The sequence below is a fragment of the Lagopus muta genome, chromosome 29 (assembly GCF_023343835.1).
Source record: "Lagopus muta isolate bLagMut1 chromosome 29, bLagMut1 primary, whole genome shotgun sequence".
In the NCBI taxonomy this organism is placed as follows: domain Eukaryota; kingdom Metazoa; phylum Chordata; class Aves; order Galliformes; family Phasianidae; genus Lagopus; species Lagopus muta.
In genome coordinates this window covers 741,005-758,492 of record NC_064461.1, presented here as the reverse complement: position 1 = coordinate 758,492, position 17,488 = coordinate 741,005, and the positions used below count along the sequence as shown (strand labels likewise).

Here is a 17,488-nt window from a genome sequence, read left to right as displayed (position 1 = left end):
CGCAGGAGCTGCCGGGAGTTGTAGTTTTAGCGACCCCGCCGCAACGGTTGAGGGAGGGGGAGCGCGGCCGGCGGCCATTATCTGGGAGCGCGGCGGCAGACGCGGAGCCGACCTGCCGGCTCCCCGAGCCGCCTCCCCAGTCCCCGTTGCCGCCGCCGCTGGGCGGGGTGGGGCTGCCATGGCGGCGTAGCCTCGGCCCGCTCCTTTCTTTCCTCCCCGCTGCTCCCGCTGAAAGCGCGGCGGCGGCGCGGCCTAGCCCAGAGGGCGGATCCTCGGCCTCGCGTAGCGGCTGCCGCCCGCCCAGGGCTGCCCTCCGCGGGTGGCCATGTCTCTAGTGGCCTATGCCAGCAGCGAGGAGGACAGCGAGGCGGAGGAGGCCGCGGACGAGGAGGTGGAAGCCCCCAACACTCCGCCTCATGACTCCCCGGTCCCGCAACACCCGGCCCGTGGGGGGCTCTTTGCCTCCCTTCCTCCCCCCAAAGCCTCCGCGCTGCCCCCCCCACCCTCCCAGGGCAGCGGATTCCCCTTATTGCCTCCCCCGCCCTTCCTCATGGGCCCACCGCCCGGTGTGAGGGGCTTCGGCCCCCCTCCGCCCGCCCCGAGCCCGGCCCCCGGCCCTCCCGAGCCATCCGCCGGCAGCGGGGAGCAGCCCCGGCCAGGGGGGCTCCTCCTGCCGCCCCCACGGAACGTTGCCTCGGCCTCCGGCCCGTCCCCGCCCGCCTCGGGCCCCGCCGCTCTGCCCAGCGCTGGGGGGGACCTGGGACTCCCCAAGCCAAAGAAGAGGACGGAGCCGGTGAAGATCGTAGCACCCGAGCTGCACGAGGGAAATGTGAGTATGAGACAAGCTCCGCTGAGAAGGGGGGTCAGCCCTTGAGCTCTGCTTTGTGCTCTCCAGGCATCGTTAGGTCGTGAAGCGCGGTGCTGTGTGCCTGGCGGGGCAGCCAGGCACCACAGCCTGCCTGGTGCCATGGTTGTGGCATCTGGAGAGATCTGTCCGGGTCGCCAGACCTAATCCTAAAGCACTTTGCAGAATTAAACTGAGATAGTAACCATGTTTATAACTGTAATGCACCTGAATCCAGATGATCTGCAGTCTTATTTATTGCTGAAGTCAGTGCATTGCTTTAGAGCTGTATGGCCTTCTTAGGGGCATCCCAAACAAGCCTGAATTTCTCTTCATACTCTCTCTTTGTTTTGACATCAGTAGATCTTCCTGACAATGTATTGTTTGATTGTCTGAAGGCTTCAGGTGTCCACCAGGCCTGTAGGTATTCACTTCCATCTCAACTCATGCTTTTTTAGTTGATGTTTTCCCGATGCCTTATGTAGTTCTTGAGCACCAAATCCAGGTAGCTGGCCATAAGCCAAAGCAAGCTGTGACTATGTGAAGGGAGATGTGGGTCCTCATCCCCCTTCTTGTCTCCCTGTGGACGCTGGTGGCACTCTGGAACCCCTTGGTGACCCTGAGTCCTTCGTGTCAAAGGAAATCAGCCTCTGTCTTGGGAGGATTATGGCAGTGCTGGGGCGCAGAGAGAGCTGCTCTCTGTCCCACTCGGAGTGTCGTGATGCTGTGCATGCTCCAGGGAGCTGCACTGCGAAGTTCGGGTCGTTTCCACAGGGACAAGCAGCTTGAGGGAAAGGTTTCATGGTTATGGATTTATCAGCAGTGCCAACGAATAGCAGACTGCCAGCATCGAGGCCTGTGGGAGCTGAGATGAAGTCAGCATATCTCGCTCTGCTGGAGCAGCAGCCTGCAGGGAAGGAAGGGTGAGAAGGACACCGGCTGCCCCCAGACCAACAGCCAGCCTCCTTTGGCAAATCCTGCACAGCTCCTGAAATGCTACGGAGGTGTAGCAGCTAAACGTGTCTGACTGCTGAGAAGCAGAACGTGCTTCTTGTTGGCTTTGTTGGCAGGCAATGTGCTGCTTGCTGTCAGATGCAGGTCCTGGTCCGTTTGAGCTGAGCTTCCCAGCAGGGGAGGTTTGCTTTTTGCAGGGGACGGGAGAAAAAATACGTGGTGACTTAATGTGAACAAGGCCCTGTGGCCTTTTTGCTGCCTATCTCCAATCTTCTGCCTGATCTTAAATGCTTGTATGCTCCACGTGTACCAAGCAGGAGGATGTATGGCAAGCAGCATAGGTACAGACCATTCCCTGCTACCCACTTTTTGCTTACTCATTTCTTTGCAGCACTTCATACAAATACTCAGGCTCTTAGCTTCCTTGCTGCCCTTACAATTACTGAAATGAATATGAGGAGATTTTTTTTCCTTTTCCTCCCTGTCCTCCACCTTCTGTGTTCAGCAAATTGGCTTTGAACAGAAGCACCTGCAGGTCATCAGGATGGTGAATGCATGTTGCTGAGAGAAAAGTCCCTGAGACAGAGCTGGTCCTGGTGCTTCCTGGAAGCCCCTTTGCCTGAGGCAGAATCCCCATTTCATCCTTTTCTCTTTACAGTCCTTTCTGTCCCTTTCTTTTTGCACCTGTGGAAATGCTCCTGGGCAGTCTCATCTCTCCTGAATACAGCGGTCTGGTTTTATTGCAACTCTGACTTGCATTTATTTATGTGTGTTCTTTTTTCTTTGTCCTGTTTTATAATTTAGATAGTAAACTGGCAGAAGACCTCGTTTCCTGTAATCTATTTAAAGTGCTCTGCAAAGCAGTAAGATGATAAAGATGTCAGGGGCCTTTTCTGATGGCAGAGATGACCAGACCTTACGCTCAAGTTTTTAATGGATATTTAACAACTCCAAAGTTACTGTGAATAATCTCCTATTAATCTCCACAGTGAATTTTTACACTCTGTGTGGGTTTTGTGCTTCCCCTCTGTTAATGTGGTGCTGTCTGTCTCTTTGAAAGGGAGCGCTGACCTTTTGCTGGGTGGTTTGTGTTCTTTGCCTCGCTGTAGGTTGATTTTCCTGTGACTTCATTGTGAGCCAGCAGCTCAGATACTTTTAAGTGCTAATTTCTGGCAGGAGCCAAATATGTGGAGTATCTCTGCCCACCCACTTTGCTTTAGAGCAACATGAAGAAGCCACCTTGAAAATTGGGAGTTTTGAATGAGTGAATCCTTTTTTGTCCCATAAGTTGGGTAAATGAACTCAAGCTGGAGATTACTTTTTGACTGCGGATGTGTTGCTCCGGTGAGATGATAAGAGGTAATGCTGACTTGTTTGCAAAGCTTCAGTTTTTACAGTGGAATGCAGCTTATTTTCTCTGCTCAAACCACAGCAGGCTCAGCTGCTGCTAAACACAGTGACAGGTACTGCAGCCCTGCTTGCTGTGGGCAGCTCAGTGATCTCCCGGATCTCTCCTATCTCTTTTTGTCCTGACACTGATGCATCAGCAAGGCTGTGAAAGAGCCTGACAACAGCCCACTGTTGCTCTTTCACTGTGGTTTTTGGCAGGTTGAACCCAGCCCTGCAGTGCTGTGATCCTCTGCTGTTTCAAACTGAATGTTACCAAGTCACCAAGCAGGGGTGGTCACTGTTATTTACTGTCTCGAGTTGTGCTGAGCTCTGTTTTTCTTTCTCAGTCAGATTCAGAGGAAGATGAACCAGCAAAGAAGAAAAATATTTTTCAGGTGAGTCTCTGGCGTATTGAATTAAACAAGTTGCACGGGAAATCAGCATGTGATAGATGTTGGGTTTCTGCAACTGTAAACCCATTCAGCACAGGGCCTTCAGAGTATAAAATTCCTGGGGTGTCGAATCCTTTTTGGGTGAGATTTCCTACATTTAAATTTTGGCAAAAATAGGTATTCATGTGAGAAGTAGATGGGTATTTGCAAGTACCAGTTTTTCCTTTATAAGTCCCACCAAGCCTTTTGTGCAAGAAAGTGTTGGAAGTGGCGAGCAATTGTGCTGAGCAATGGGAAACCCATTAATGCCGTTAGAATCGGAGGAGATAATTGGCAGGGAGTCAGGGGAAACTAAATGGTCTCGTTCATTTCTCTTATTTCTATGAACCATTTGCCCCGCATGAAACTCACCAGGGACGTGGCGAGGGCTCTGGCTTGTCCGCTCTGCTTCCTCAACCCAAAAACTTGACAGTGAAAGAGACCAATCGGTTACTTTTGCCCTACGCTTTCTCGAGGAAAGCAGCCGACAACGCCTCCGAGTCGAAGCCTGCAAAGGCCCCGACCTCGTCCTCCAAAACAAAACCTCCGTCTAAGCCGGCCGTAGCCACAACTCCTTCTCCCTCTGCCATCAAAGCTGCTGCGAAGAGCGCTGCCCTCCAGGTAACCAAGCAGATTACACAGGAGGAGGACGACAGCGACGAAGAGGTCGAGCCAGAGAACTACTTCTCCTTGTCCGACAGGAGCGAGCCCAGCGTTGTCGCTGCTGAGGCGTACATGTACTCAAGCCCGGTGGTTTCGGAGGAGCCGCCACCTGGGACGGAACCAGAGCCGCAGTTCCAAGATGCTGCTGCCAATGCTCCTCTGGAGTTCAAAACTGGCATGGGCTCCAGTGCCACTCATCACAACTGGCTGCCCAAATCCGGAGAAGACTACGACAGTCAGCCCTATGGCCAGTTCCCTGCTTACGGCGATGCCGGCGGGACTGACGCGTATTATCAGGTGGGTCTGGAACAGGGGAGGCTTTGTGTTGGTTAGGGAAGCAGGCTGTGGCTTGTGAAACTCCAACCTGTGGTCTCTGGAAGGAGGAGTGGAGATCCACAGCATTTCTCTGATGGGAGAAGCGTTGAGGGAACTGGGCTTGTTTAGAGAAGAGAAGGCTCTGGGGAGACCTCATGGTGGCCTTCCAGTACTTGAAGGGAGCGTATGAACAGGAGAGGAATGGCTGTTTATGAGGGTGGATGGTGACAGGACAAGGGGGAATGGTTTTAAAGTGAGACAGGGGAGGTTTAGGTTGGATATTAGGAGGAAGTCTTTCACTCAGGGTGGTGAAGCACTGGAACAGGTTGCTCAAGGATGTTGTGGATGCCCCATCCCTGCAGGCATTCAAGGCCAGGCTGGATGTGGCTCTGGGCAGCCTGGTCTGCTGGTTGGCGACCCTGCACACAGCAGGGGGTTGGAACTGATGATCTTGGAGGTCTTTTCCAACCCAGGCCATTCTATGATTCATTCTGTGATAATACAGCTGGGTTCTTCTGGCACGAGAGCCATAGAAGCTCTTTGTGGGATAAATCTTTAATGGCTGCACTCATTGTAAAATGCCCCAGCAGAACTGCCCCTGCTCTTGTCAGGGTGCTGAACCATGGAGTGCCAGAGCTGGTATATGAAGCCAGGTTGTTTCTAGCAATTCAACACCGCTGAGTTGCTATTGGGAAAAAAATGCCCTGCACTCTTCAGTAGTGCCAGGGTAATGAGGTGTAATTAATGACTGCTTCCATCAGCCTTACGTGTGTAATGCACTGTGCTTCTCATAGTCCTGGCTGAGAGACCAGCAGCTCCCAGGGTGAGGTACAGGATTCAATCTCGCATCTCTGGGCCTCTGTTTTCCCCACGATCCATCTTGCTTTGCTGCAGTGACGAACTGCTTTTCCTTTTGCTCACAGGATTACTACAGCAGTGGGTACTACCAGGAGGTGGAACCAGCACAGGCACAGCCACAGGAGATGAGCACCGACTCCTCCTTCCTAGACGATGAAGCGGTTGGCACTTATACTATCTATCCCACTATGGAGTTTGCATTTAAGCTCTGCTAGAACATAGGACCTGCTTGACAGCCTCGGTCCTGAGCCTCCAGCACGACCCAGTGCTCCTTGCCGAGTTGGACCGGATTGTTGTTCCGTGGGGTTTAGTGCTGTGCTGTGGAGACATGCAGTGTCCTTCCAGCAATGTGTTGGGCTACTGCTCCTGATGGATTTGCTTGCTGTATAAGTAGGTGATGCTTGTTGTTCCCACCTAGCCCAACTTTGTTTTGTTAGCAGTATATATGGCGGGCAAGTTACCTCAGTAGGGCATTCAGATATTTTCTTGGTACAGCCTCTAGCACGGCAGTGCTAGCCTCACATTGTTGAAATGCTCAAGACCTATAGCTCAAAAACCTGTTTAAACAGAAGCAAAAACTGCCTCTCATTGTTGATTTAATCTGGAAAATGCCAGTCTTGTCAGCTGAACAAGGGCTGCAGAAGGTGGCTCGTGTCGTGCTGATTTCCTTTGAGGAACCTCTGCTTTTGAGATTTCAGTTATGGAAGGTGGATATGTTAGCAGTTGAACTTGAGGTGTTTTCCTAGCATTTAAAATGAGGAGGCTGAGGGCCTTCTCATAAACAAAAGGTAAATGTTGTTTTTCCCTCTGCATAGGAAAAAACCCAAAAGATTGTAATCTTAATGTTAAGTGGTTTAAGATACCCTGATCTACAGCAAAGCAGAACTATCCTAAAGAAAAAATTCCTCACTGGAAAGATGTATGGTAATGTGCCCTGTCCCATGCTAGGGGAGCAAAGAGGGGGTCACCCTCCAGCTACCTTGAGCTGTTTCAGGTTGTTGGTGTGTGATGTTTGTGTAACTCCAGTTGTTTCTGTCCTTCTTTCAGTTCAAACGGCTGCAAGGCAAGCGAAATCGGGGGAGAGAAGAAATCAATTTTGTGGATATCAAAGGTGACGATCAGCTGAGTGGAGCCCAGCAGTGGTTGACCAAATCCTTAACAGAGGAGAAAACCATGAAATCATTCAGCAAGGTACAAACAGGATGAGAGGAGTGCTGACTGGGGTTTTGGAGACCTGCTCAGTTCCTGTTTCAACCACAGCTGGAGCTGTTCTAGAGGCTCTGTAGCCATTGCTGTAGGGGGAGCAGGGACCCTTGTCTTCTGTGTCGTATAAATAAATATACATAAGAGAGTAGCAGGGCTTCTCACGACACAGTGCAGGTGGTAAAGGCCAGCTAGGATCTGCTACAGCCTGAGGAAATCTGCCCACAACCTTAAGGTGAAACAAATGCTCCTTGAGCTGACTTTATGCAGGGGCTTGTCTCGTTTTGCTCTCTGGGTCAGCATCTTTCTGGCTTTAACAGTTTATCTGATCTTGTTTCCTAGAAAAAAGGAGATCAGCCCACAGGACAGCAAAGGAGGAAACACCAGATCACATATCTGATCCATCAGGTGAGTAGCGTGGAAACCAACACAGATAGAATTAAAGGGGGAGGGGGGAGGTGGCATTGCCCCTTTGGCCCTGAGGATTCAGAGCTCCCAGCTTGGTTTTTGCTCTGCTTCACCCTGCCCCTTGCAGCCAGCTCCAATGCATGTGTGCTTGTGTTTGGTTATGAGGCTCATTGCTTCCTGTCTAATTCCACGTGGCTGCAGTGTGGTTGGAAAGCAGCTGCTGAGAGCGACCCACAAAAGAAGCTGCATTTCAGCATAAATGAAACGCCTGTGCATCCCAATTAATTCAGGCCTCTGTCAAGATAATTGTGCTAGCTCCTGTAACGAGCCTTCTAGCTGAAGCACGCTGTAATCCCCGTCAGCAGGGGCAGAGGAGGGTAAAATACTGCTGACTCAGTTGAGCAGCAGCTCTGATGCTCAGCTCTGATGCTCATCTTCTCGATTTCTGCAGGCGAAGGAAAGAGAACTGGAACTGAAAAACACGTGGTCTGAAAACAAGCTCAGTCGACGTCAGACTCAAGCCAAATACGGATTCTAACACCTCTGTCCCATGTTTTGGCTCTTGTCCCAGGTGACTTACTGTGTCAGACCTCTCCTGGCCTTTGGAGACCAGCTGGGCTGGCGTTGAGTGCTGTCTGCTCGGTGGGTGGGAGGACATTGCACTTACTCCCCTGTCAGGAAAAAGGTTTCTTGTGAACCATTCCTGAAACTCCACCTGTAATCGTTCCCCTCTCCTTAAACAATAATGTGGAAGGTTCAAATCAGGTCAGTTTTGTACAGCCAGCAACAATCCCAGGGCAGCTGCAGGAGCTGTGCCTGGTGCAAGGCTGCTGTCCTGTAGGTGCAGGGCCGTGCGTCTGAAGCAGCCTCGTCACTGGAACGTGAGGCAGAGTCTCTCTAAGCTTCCACGTCCCACTTTGCTCCTTCCTCGGACTCAAGAGTGTCATTTTTCATTCTCAAGACACTTTCAAGAGCGATCCTGTTTGTTGTTTTTCATTCAGTTTGTTGTTTTCAATGAGACACGATCACGGCTGTTGAATTTTGGCTGAGTAAATCCTGTGCTCCTCTCATACGGACGGTGGATTTTTATGGTTGTTTTTTTTTTCGTGTGTGTGCACGTGGCCAAGTTGTTGCTTTTGCTCTTGGCTGCACCAGCCTGTCCATGTCAAACCATGCTGAGGGGAAGCTCATTTTTTGTTGTTGTTGTTTCAAAGGAGAAGCAAAGTGACAGATCAGAGCTTGGAACAGAAGTGAAAATACTTCAGTGTCGAGTGCAGAAAGCAATGAGGACCTCAGGCAGCACGAGCTGCTGCTGAGAACCTTTAGGTGTAGCTGATGATCGTGTGTACATTGCTTCCCTTTTCCCCTTCTTCCTCCTCCCTCTGATCCAGGGCCGACAGTGCTGTAACAATCTGATCTCCATGCTTATTGAACTGAGTATCCCAGTTTCCTGGGAGCAGGCACAACGAAAGCTGCCTACTGTACATTTATTTTTCAGCTTTTTAGCTCGTTTGTATGAATTTTGTTTCCTATAAAGGCATCACGTCTGTTTTAGTGTTAACATTACCCTCTGGGCTGGGAAGAGGAGACGGTGTCCCAGCCTTAACTTTTTAAAGAATTAAATTGATTTGAGGTATTAGGACTAGGTGGTGTGACTGCAAATCGTGCAACCTCACCAGCCCCAACCTGTGCATCTTTAGCCAAGTCTCTGTGACCTCTCTTAGCTCATTGTTCACCACTGTGTGATGCTGAAGGGAGCAGGGAGTTGGTCTGGTTCTTCAACTCGCATTTCCACCACTAAGGGTTGTATTTGTTGTAACTGCAGCTAAGAGTGGTTTAGGAAGAAACTCCATGAGGTTGTTTTTCCTCCCATTGCCTGTTTAAAAAAGGAGCCAAGAAAACAAACCCCAATGAAAGAATTTCTTTCTTAGAATATTTAAAAGAAGAAATGTAACTTCTAGTTTAGTTTCCTGGATGTTTTAGTACTTTGCAGAGCCAAGTTTGAGTATCCGAATGACCAAAATAAAGTTACTGTTGAGTAATTTATTCATATCTTATATGTACAGTGAAATCCTCTGACAAGAGATTTGATAAAGGAATAAACTTTTAAATGAACCAAACCACAGCTGTTTGCAGTGTGAGGCACAAGGTGAGGTGGGTTGGGTTCACTGCCCTCTGCTGTGTTTGCAGTTGGGGTCGGGTGTCCTGAATGTGGGGCAGCAGCACCTGGAAGGTTTCTCCCCACTGCAGTTTCGTGGGTCTGAGCTCCTCTGGCTTCATTCTGCCAATCCCTCCCAGGGGCTGAAGGCAGCGTTCACATCCTCGTGTTTATTTTTGCCTTTTCCATATGTAATTGCTCATTTTTAACACTAGAGGGGACTTAGGAGGATGGCAATCGCTGCTGACTTTTGCTCTGCTTTTAGGCATTTACGAGCAACAACGTGAAGGCTTGTGAAAAACGGAAGCAATTTTCTTAGAGGTAGAAGCATAAAACCTCTGTTCTCCTTTTCGGTCCTCCTTTTGAAGCTCCAACGCGTCCAAATTTGGGTCTCCAGTTGCTCTCACACGCTTTTCCCTTCTGCTGTGGCTGTGTTTGCACCAGGGCTGATGAGAACCACACTCTGTGTTGCTGCACATTGGGGGCAGAGCAAGGAATTGGGGTTGTGCAATGGGGCAGTGAAGGCTTGGTGTCACCCTCATCTTCTGTTCTGGGGTTTGGTGCTGCTCTGTGCTCGGTGGCTGAGCAAGCAGGGCAGAGCTCAAGGCATCTGTTGGCAGGACCAGGCTTGTTTGCAGCCAGTGAAATGCTGCATGGATGGCACCAGCCCTGCTCGAAACCCATCTGGTTCTGCTCTAATAGCCTTTTCCTCCACCCTGATTCTATTCATAGCAATCTCTTTCTGCGAAGATAAATTAAATCCGTTCTTCCTCATCCCCTTTGAAACAGGGTTTGGGAAGCAGTGTGAATCCCAACGCAGAGCTGATGGATGCTGCTGGTATGCCTGGGACTGCCTCCAAGGTCCAGGGGTCTCCCTCTGCCCTGCAAGAGCAGAGCAGGCAGACCTTGTGCCAACAAGAGGCTGGGCATTGCCATGGCCCTACCTCTATGCCTTAGGGATGGCCTCTAGAAACCTGCTCGTAAATGTTCTCTGGGGCTGCAGCTTGCTTGGTGCTGCTCATCCTTGGGCTGTAAGCAGGGTCATCAAACTCCAGTGCTGAGTTCATTGGGGCCGGAGGAATCTGTGGGAAGGGAAGCTGGTGAGATGGTGACTTGGTGCCTGGTGAGGGCCGGGCTGGAGAGCTTGGTCCTGCACCAGAGCTTGTGCCTTATGGCAGATGTATGGAAACTCACCTCTAGGGCCGGCCGGGGAGCTGCTCTCTGTGTGGTGCCTGCAATGGGAGTCGCTGGCAGCTGCCTTCTGTGGAAGCCCTGGTTGGAAAGGCTGCGGGACAACCGCCAGCGCAGAAATGTGGTGGGAGCCAGCAGGGATCCAGGGCCTCGTGCTCCCCGGCGGGGTGGCTCTTGTTGCACCGTGGCCACCTCTGCATAGATGTTAGCCTCAGTGCTGGGGCTGGAGCCCAAACCCATGGCATAGAAGGGAATAGGCTCCACAGGCGGGGCTGTGCCCTCGTGGGGCTCTGCGTAGGTGTGGAAGCGCATGAGCTGCTGGTACTTGGCATCAAGCATCTCAACAGGGTTGATTTCGAGGTGCGTCTGTGTGGAGGGGCTGTTGGCTTCTGCTCCTTCGCTGCTGTTGCGGCTGCATGGTCCCTGGGTGGCCGCTGAGGAGCTGAACTTGGCAGGGAGTGGCAGGGGGATGTTGGAGGCCTGGAGAGGGAGGGAATGCTGGGGGCAGTGTGGGGAAGGGGCTGATCCCATTGGACCAGCTGCATCCCCATCCCATCCCATGGACCCGCAGCATCCCTGCCCCAGCTGCATCCCCATGGACCACCAGCATCCCTACCCCAGCTGCATCCTCGTGGACTGGCTGCATCCCTACCCCAGCTGCATCCCCATGGGCCACCAGCATCCCTACCCCAGCTGCATCCCCATGGACCACCAGCATCCCTACCCCAGCTGCATCCCCATGGACCACCAGCATCCCTACCCCATCAGCTCCCTTCCTTCCTCTTGCATGTGCTATGTCCAAGCTGCCCTGGAAAGCACCTCTATGCCCCAGGCCTTGCCTTTATCTCCTCAGGGCCACTCTCTGCTGCCTGCCCATCTCCTGGCACCCGCTTGGCCATGGTGCTGTTTGCTGGGTGGTTTGCTGGTGCCTTGCGGGATGTGGAGCTGCTATCTGGGGTGCGCATCACTCCGCAGACCTTGTCCTGCAAAGTGCAAAGGGTGAAAGGAAGGCAGTCACGAGGCCAGGACTGGCCCAGCTGTGATGTTGGGTGATGAAGTACCAACTCCAGCTGTGATGCTTTGATTTCTCTGGCCTGGATTCCCTGATTTCCCTGGAGAAAGCAGCCCCAGTGAGGCAGGAAAACTGCTGTTTCTCCCACGTCCTGCTGGGGCTAACGAAGCAGCTAATTGCTGCAATGAGAAGGCGTGCTTACCTGTCCCCGTGGCACGGTCAGCAGCTCACCGTAGGGAGGGATGGGAACATGGGCATAGTGCTGCAGCAGCTCGGCCAGCTCGGGGTGGGCACTGTGCTCACCCAGGATCACATAGTGCCCATTGGGCAGCTGGTCCAGCACAAAGTGTCGGCAGCGCTCTCTGCCCCTGCAGGGGAGGACAGAGGGGTTGGTGGTGGAACAGCTTGGGGTTGAACGTGCCCATAGCCCTGGGCTGGGCTCCCTCACCTGTAGGACAGCACGAAGCCCACTGTGCTCTCACTGAAACGCACTAGGAAGCAGCCCAGCGGCTCATCCTGCAGCATCTGTTCTGTATCCCTGCAGGAATGGATCCCAGGGCATCCCCTCACCTGTGGGAGCATCCCGTGGGTGTGCAGGATCACCCTTGGGGAACTCCTTGCTCACCTGCGACTGATGAAGCCGTGGAACCAGGCTGGCAGATTGCCCGTGGCCCCCAGCCGATGCAATTGTGTCTGCTCAAACCACAGTTTGGTGCGTGCCCGCAGAGATGCTGCAACCTCCCTGGGCTGAGAGCAGCCCTGCAGCACGTGGCAGGGAGCAAGGGGCAGCTGGGGCTGGGGGCCCTCCGCTGCCCCTTGTCCCCTCCTGCCTCGTGCATCACACTGCTCCACACTCTGGGGCTGCAGCAGGGTCGTGCTGTGTCCTGGCTGGATGCTGCCTGCCTTGTCTCCAGCGATGCATTTGAAGGTGATGAAGAAGGGTTGGGTGTCATCCATGGAGCCACCTGTCCTCGGGTTGCAGAAAGGAGCGGGCTGAGGGTCCCAGCAGCCCCCCATGCTGCCCCGTAGGGTACTGCTTCTTGCCCTGTTTCTTCCTGGTCACCCTCACGGCGCTGCTGGGAACCCAAAGCTCTGGGAAGAACCAACCCTGTGTGTGTGTCAGCAGCTCTGCATGCATGCAGGGCTCATCTGAGTCCCGCCAACTCTCAGCCAAACAAAGTTAATCCTGAGCAGATGCTCGAGGGGGTGGAAATGGCCACGCTGTGTCACCAGCTCTGAGTCACTGGGACTGGACCGAGCCTGTCCAAACTGGGGTCCTGGAAGGCCGAGAGCACCAGACAGGGACCTTAACACAGCGCTGAGAGGACCTGGGAGCTGTGTGCACCCAGAATGGTCCCCCATCCAAAGAGGCACTAAAAGGAGCAGCAAAGGCCCACCAAAACCGCAGCAAGGAGCTGAGCACTGAGTCCTGCTCCCCATGCACCTTTGTCCTCCATTGCCATCCATTGTGGCAACAACCCCTCTGTGCCCGTTTCAGTCCTTGCTTCCCAACCTTTTTGCTCCCACCTCAACACACGGACCCCCGGGACAACCCCCCCAGCCCACTCCCAGCCCTCACCCCTACCTCCACCAGGACCCGGGGGCTGTGGGGTGGGCAGCGCTGATGCTGCACTGAGCACAGTGATGGGCAGGAAGCGGCGAGCTGCACGCTGGGGCCACGTCACGGAACAACGGCGGGGGCTGCGGGTGGCACCGTGGGAGCACCTCTTCGCCCTCTTTCCCTTCACCCTCAGCGCGTTCAGCTGCTGATGGCTGTACAGCCACGTAAGTGTTACCTGGGTGCATGGGGTGCACCTGGTGCTTGCTGTGCCAACAAGGTGTGTTGCAGTGAGGGGTGCAGGGCTGGCTGGGTTCCCTTCTTCCTGCACCCGCGAAACCTCTTTGTCCCATCTGCAGCCCTGTTTCTTGCACAGAGCCTCACCTGTAGCTGTGCTGGAGCCAGGTTGCAGCCCTGCACTGGAGCTTTGCACACCTGCGGGTGGGGACAGAGCACCCCCAGCCCCACGGCGTGGTGCCCCCCGGCTCTCTCCACCTTAAGAAACCTGTTCCTCCTCCCTGCCCTCACACCCTGCACCGTTTCCCCTCCGGGCAGCCGGGTTAAACTATTTCTATCGGTGGTCAGGCAGGTTTCCTGTTTGCAACCCTGGCGCTCACGGCTGCGGACAGAGCAGCCACGGCCCCAGAGCTGCTCCTCGAGGATGTGACCCTACAAGGCCTCTCCCAGCCCCTTTGCAGCTGTCCGGGCGCTGCCGGGCGGGGACAGCGTGGGGGGATTTCTCACGAGACCTTGGAAGCAGACGAGCAGCTCTTGGCGTTTCCTGCTGTTTTTCCCTGAGCCGCTGCCCAGCGGATCCCAGGAATCACAGCAGCTTCGAGGAAACCAGAGCGCAAGCAGTGGCACGGAGCAGAGTGTGGCACCGTCCCACGAAGGGTCTTCATCCCCATCACCGGAGCTGAGAGCAAAGGTAAGGGTGCTGAGGTGCACAGCGTAGCCCTGCACAAGGGACAGAACTGCCTTGGGGACAACGGTGCCGTTGTCACCACAAAAGCTGCCTCCCCAGTGCCCCCACAGCTCTGTCACATGTTGGGGACGGTCACCAGACTCCAGCCTACGTGGATCCGAGGCTGTGCAGTGCCTGGCGGGGTGCCTGCGCTGCCTGGGGGTGGCACGGGGCTGTCACTGTGCAGAGCAGCCATCCAGCGGGGCTGGCGGTGCTGGGAGCAAACAGAGCGTGGAGGGGGGGAAGGATCTGGGCTGGAGACAGCTCTGCTTGGCCATCGATGGGGACAACCGTGCACAAAGCCGTCAGGTCCCGTGCTCCCTCGTTGTGTTCCCTTATCGAGGTGTTTTTTCCCTGCTGGAGGGGGACCCTGCCTCTGATGTTGGGTGCTACCCCTCAGCACTGCACGCTCGGCCGCACGCCCTGCCTTCATTTCCCTCTTTGCTTGGGAGCTGCGCCATCGGTGTGGTGAGATTTGGGAGGGCTCTTCTTGGTCCTGCTGCCCCCCCCTCCCATCCCCTCTGTCTATTTATCTTTGCAGCCATGGCTGAGGATGGCGGTGCTGCCTCCGACAGCCCCCAGGTGAGAGCAACGGGAAGGGTCCTGGGGGTGCAAACTGGGGGGAGGAGACACCGGTGAACCCCCCTGCAGCATGTACCAGGGGGTGCCGCCTGGCTAAGCCAGGTCTGTGCACTCCTGCAGGCGGTCGCCCTGCATGCACGCAGTGTGGAGGAGCTGTATGAGCTGCTGGAGACGCTGGGCAGGTGAGTAGGGTGGTGTGGGGTGTGAGGAGTAGTGACATTGCAGCCGTGCCCCCCTCCCCATCCCCACCTGTGCCCTGGTTTCCCTCACAGTGGGCACTTTGGAGTGGTGAAGAAGTGCCGGGAACGCAGCACCGGCGTTTTCTATGCTGCCAAATTTGTGAAGACACGGCGGTGCCGGGGCAGCCGGCGGGGCCTGGAAAGGGTGCAGGTGGAACGGGAGGTGGCCATCCTGCGGGACCTGCAGCACCCCAACATCATGCAGCTGCACGACCTCTTCACATGCAGAGCTGAGATGGTGCTGGTGCTGGAGCTGTGAGCGGGGTCCTGGGGTTGGGTGAGGGGGGGGGTACTGGTGTTGTGCTCCCCCCAGACCTCCCCCCAGCATTTCCCTGCCCTGCAGGATGCGTGGTGGGGAACTCTTTGACTTTATTGCGGAGAAGGAGATGCTGTTGGAGGAGGAGGCCATCGAGTTCCTGGAGCAGATCCTGCTTGGGGTGCAGTACCTTCATGGGCGCCACATCGCCCACTTAGACCTCAAGGTGCCTGTGCAGGTCCCTGGCTGACCCAGGGTGTCCCCCCCCACCCTATGGCTGCATCCTACCTGGGGGTGGTTCTGGGGCATTTTATTGTTCCTCACCCATCTCCACGCAGCCTGAGAACATCATGCTGCAGGAGAAGGATGTGCCCAAGCCTCAAATCAAGATCATCGACTTTGGCCTGGCCCAGAAGCTGGAGCATGGTGTCACCTTCAGGAGCCTCTGCGGGACCACCCAGTACATCGGTATGGAGCTGTCAGCTGGGCTGGAGAGGCACTGGGACCCCTGGAGCCCCAGCTCTAAGGGGCAGACAAGAGCTGGGACAGCTTCACTGGGAGGGGGACCTGCATGATTGGGGACATATCGGGGTGCCCCTGTGGTGCTCCCACTTGACATGCCCCCCTCTGCTTTTCCTTCACCCTTAGCTCCCGAAGTGATCAACTACGAACCGCTGAGCTCTGCCACCGACATGTGGTGAGGAGAGGGACGGGGGGGGACCCACAGTGCCACTGTAGGGAGCCCCACAGGGCAGTCCTGACCCCCACCCTCTGTCTTTCAGGAGCATCGGGGTTATCACTTACATCCTGTGAGTAGTGGCGAGGGGAAAATGCAGCCGGGGGAAACTGAGGCACAGGGGGCAGCGTGGCAGGTCCATCTCCGGTGCTCACGCTCCCTCATGTCCCTGCAGGCTCAGCGGCTTCTCCCCCTTCCAGGGTGAGACAGATGCTGAGACCCTCTCCAACATCCTGGAGGGCGCCTATGAGTTCGAGGAGCGCTACTTCAGTGACACCTCTGAGATGGCCAAGGACTTCATCCGGCAGCTGCTGGTGAAGGAGCCTCAGTGAGTGCCATGCCTGTCTCTGTCCCAGTCCCTGGGGGTCTCTGTCCCCAACCCTGGGGATCCCCAGATCCCTGCCATCACAGCCCTCTCTGTTGCAGGGAGCGAATGACTGCATCTGAGTGCCTTGTGCACCCTTGGATTAAGGTGAGATAGAAAGGGGGAACATAGCTGGGCTTCACTGGCTGCCGTGTGCTGAGGACGTGGGGAGGGGGTGCAGTGATGATGCCACAGCTTCGTCCCTCCAGCCCCTGAACAGGAAACAAGCAGCAAAACGGTGCCGTTCCTCCATCAACATGAAAAACTTCCGCAAGTTCAACGCCCGGAGGAAGTGGAAGGTGAAAGAGAGGGATAAGGGGGTGAGGGATGGGGACGGCAGGATGCGGGGTCCCATCACCTTTGGGTACTTGTGTGAAGCCATCGTGCTCCACCCCAGGGCTGGGTGCATTTGGGTAGGGGGCTGTGGTGGGGTCTGTGCTCCAGTATAGGAGTGGTGGGAGTGGAGGGGAGAGCTCCCTGCACAGTCCCCTGCCTTGCTGCTCCCCCAGCTCTCTTACAACATGGTGTCTGCCTGCAACCGGCTGTGCCGCATGCGGCTGCTTTGCAGCCCCGGGACGGAGGGCGAAGAGCTGGTGAGATGCTGGGGGTGCATAATGGATAATGAGGGGCTGTGCCATGGGATGCCCCTCCCTGGGGGGGCCCATGGTCTTGTCCCTGCCCTTCAGCCCCTCTGTGCCCTTCTGTGCCCCCAGCGCTGCTGTGAGAGCGACCAGGAGGAAGAAGGCAGCCGCCCCGTGACTCTGCTCCGTCGGCGTAGGAGCAGCTGCTCCTGAGCTCCCCCCCAGGGTGGGGACAGAAGAATGGGGCAATCCCACGAGAAGGACCTCCAGACCCCCCTTCACCCCCAGCAGATGTGAGCACCTGAGTGCTGGAGCTGCTGCTCCCAGTGCTGCTGTGCTGAGGGCCACTGGGGCAGAGCCAGGGGCACTGCTGTGCTCCCCAGGTACACCCTCACCTGAGGGCTCTGCCCTTCCCTTGGCTCTAATTCGAGAAATAAATGTGCCCCAATCCTCTTATCTTGGGTGCTGAGTGGAGCAGCTTCCTCCCCCTCCTCATCCTCTTCCTCCTCCTCTTCCTCCTCTTTGCTCCTTTGTTCCCTGGGACTGACCCCTCTCAGGGTCACCCTGGATGTACCCATGCCCTCAAATCCTCCCCACAATCCCCACACCTGCAGAAAGCGAAGCACGGAGCATCATCCTGAAGAACACAATGTCTGGGGGCATCTCACACTCCCTGACCCCTTCCAGCCCCACTGCTCTCAGGGCCGCCCTGTTTTCTCCCCTCTCTATTTCCCAAACAAGCCCCGGCCCTGGCCCTGGCCCAGCCCCGCACAGTTGTCAGG

At 55.2% G+C, this 17,488-nt stretch overlaps 3 protein-coding genes across 8 annotated transcripts; 2 read left to right on the top strand and 1 right to left on the bottom strand.

The window, feature by feature from the left end:
• Positions 1-67: 67 nt before the first annotated feature.
• PRCC (proline rich mitotic checkpoint control factor) lies at positions 68-9,168 on the top strand. Its single transcript, XM_048928999.1, has 7 exons — positions 68-829; positions 3,535-3,582; positions 3,994-4,578; positions 5,520-5,615; positions 6,502-6,645; positions 7,000-7,065; positions 7,517-9,168. Exons 1-7 carry the CDS (start codon positions 326-328, stop codon positions 7,601-7,603), a joined length of 1,530 nt encoding a protein of 509 aa, XP_048784956.1. The 5' UTR covers positions 68-325; the 3' UTR covers positions 7,604-9,168.
• A 164-nt stretch (positions 9,169-9,332) lies between these two features.
• Positions 9,333-13,072, bottom strand: SH2D2A (SH2 domain containing 2A). Its single transcript, XM_048929000.1, has 7 exons — positions 13,012-13,072; positions 12,052-12,391; positions 11,875-11,964; positions 11,629-11,794; positions 11,254-11,397; positions 10,418-10,894; positions 9,333-10,305 (listed from the first exon to the last, which is right to left on the bottom strand). The coding sequence occupies exons 2-7, from the start codon at positions 12,381-12,383 to the stop codon at positions 10,177-10,179; spliced, it is 1,338 nt and encodes a 445-aa protein (XP_048784957.1). The 5' UTR covers positions 12,384-12,391; positions 13,012-13,072; the 3' UTR covers positions 9,333-10,176.
• A 36-nt stretch (positions 13,073-13,108) lies between these two features.
• On the top strand, positions 13,109-17,303 carry LOC125685706 (death-associated protein kinase 2-like). Of its 6 annotated transcripts, none has more exons than XM_048929002.1 (13): positions 13,109-13,211; positions 13,570-13,912; positions 14,490-14,530; positions 14,651-14,712; positions 14,803-15,024; positions 15,113-15,251; positions 15,364-15,493; positions 15,674-15,722; positions 15,808-15,834; positions 15,937-16,089; positions 16,188-16,233; positions 16,335-16,424; positions 16,635-17,302. In XM_048929002.1, exons 3-13 carry the CDS (start codon positions 14,492-14,494, stop codon positions 16,917-16,919), a joined length of 1,242 nt encoding a protein of 413 aa, XP_048784959.1. In that variant the 5' UTR covers positions 13,109-13,211; positions 13,570-13,912; positions 14,490-14,491; the 3' UTR covers positions 16,920-17,302. The 6 variants fall into 6 exon arrangements, 5 of the variants coding, with proteins under 5 accessions (XP_048784959.1, XP_048784960.1, XP_048784961.1 ...); XM_048929003.1 differs by having other exon boundaries at positions 13,121-13,912; positions 16,173-16,233; positions 16,635-16,718; positions 16,839-17,300; XM_048929004.1 differs by having other exon boundaries at positions 13,121-13,912; positions 16,635-16,718; positions 16,839-17,295.
• Positions 17,304-17,488: the final 185 nt, after the last annotated feature.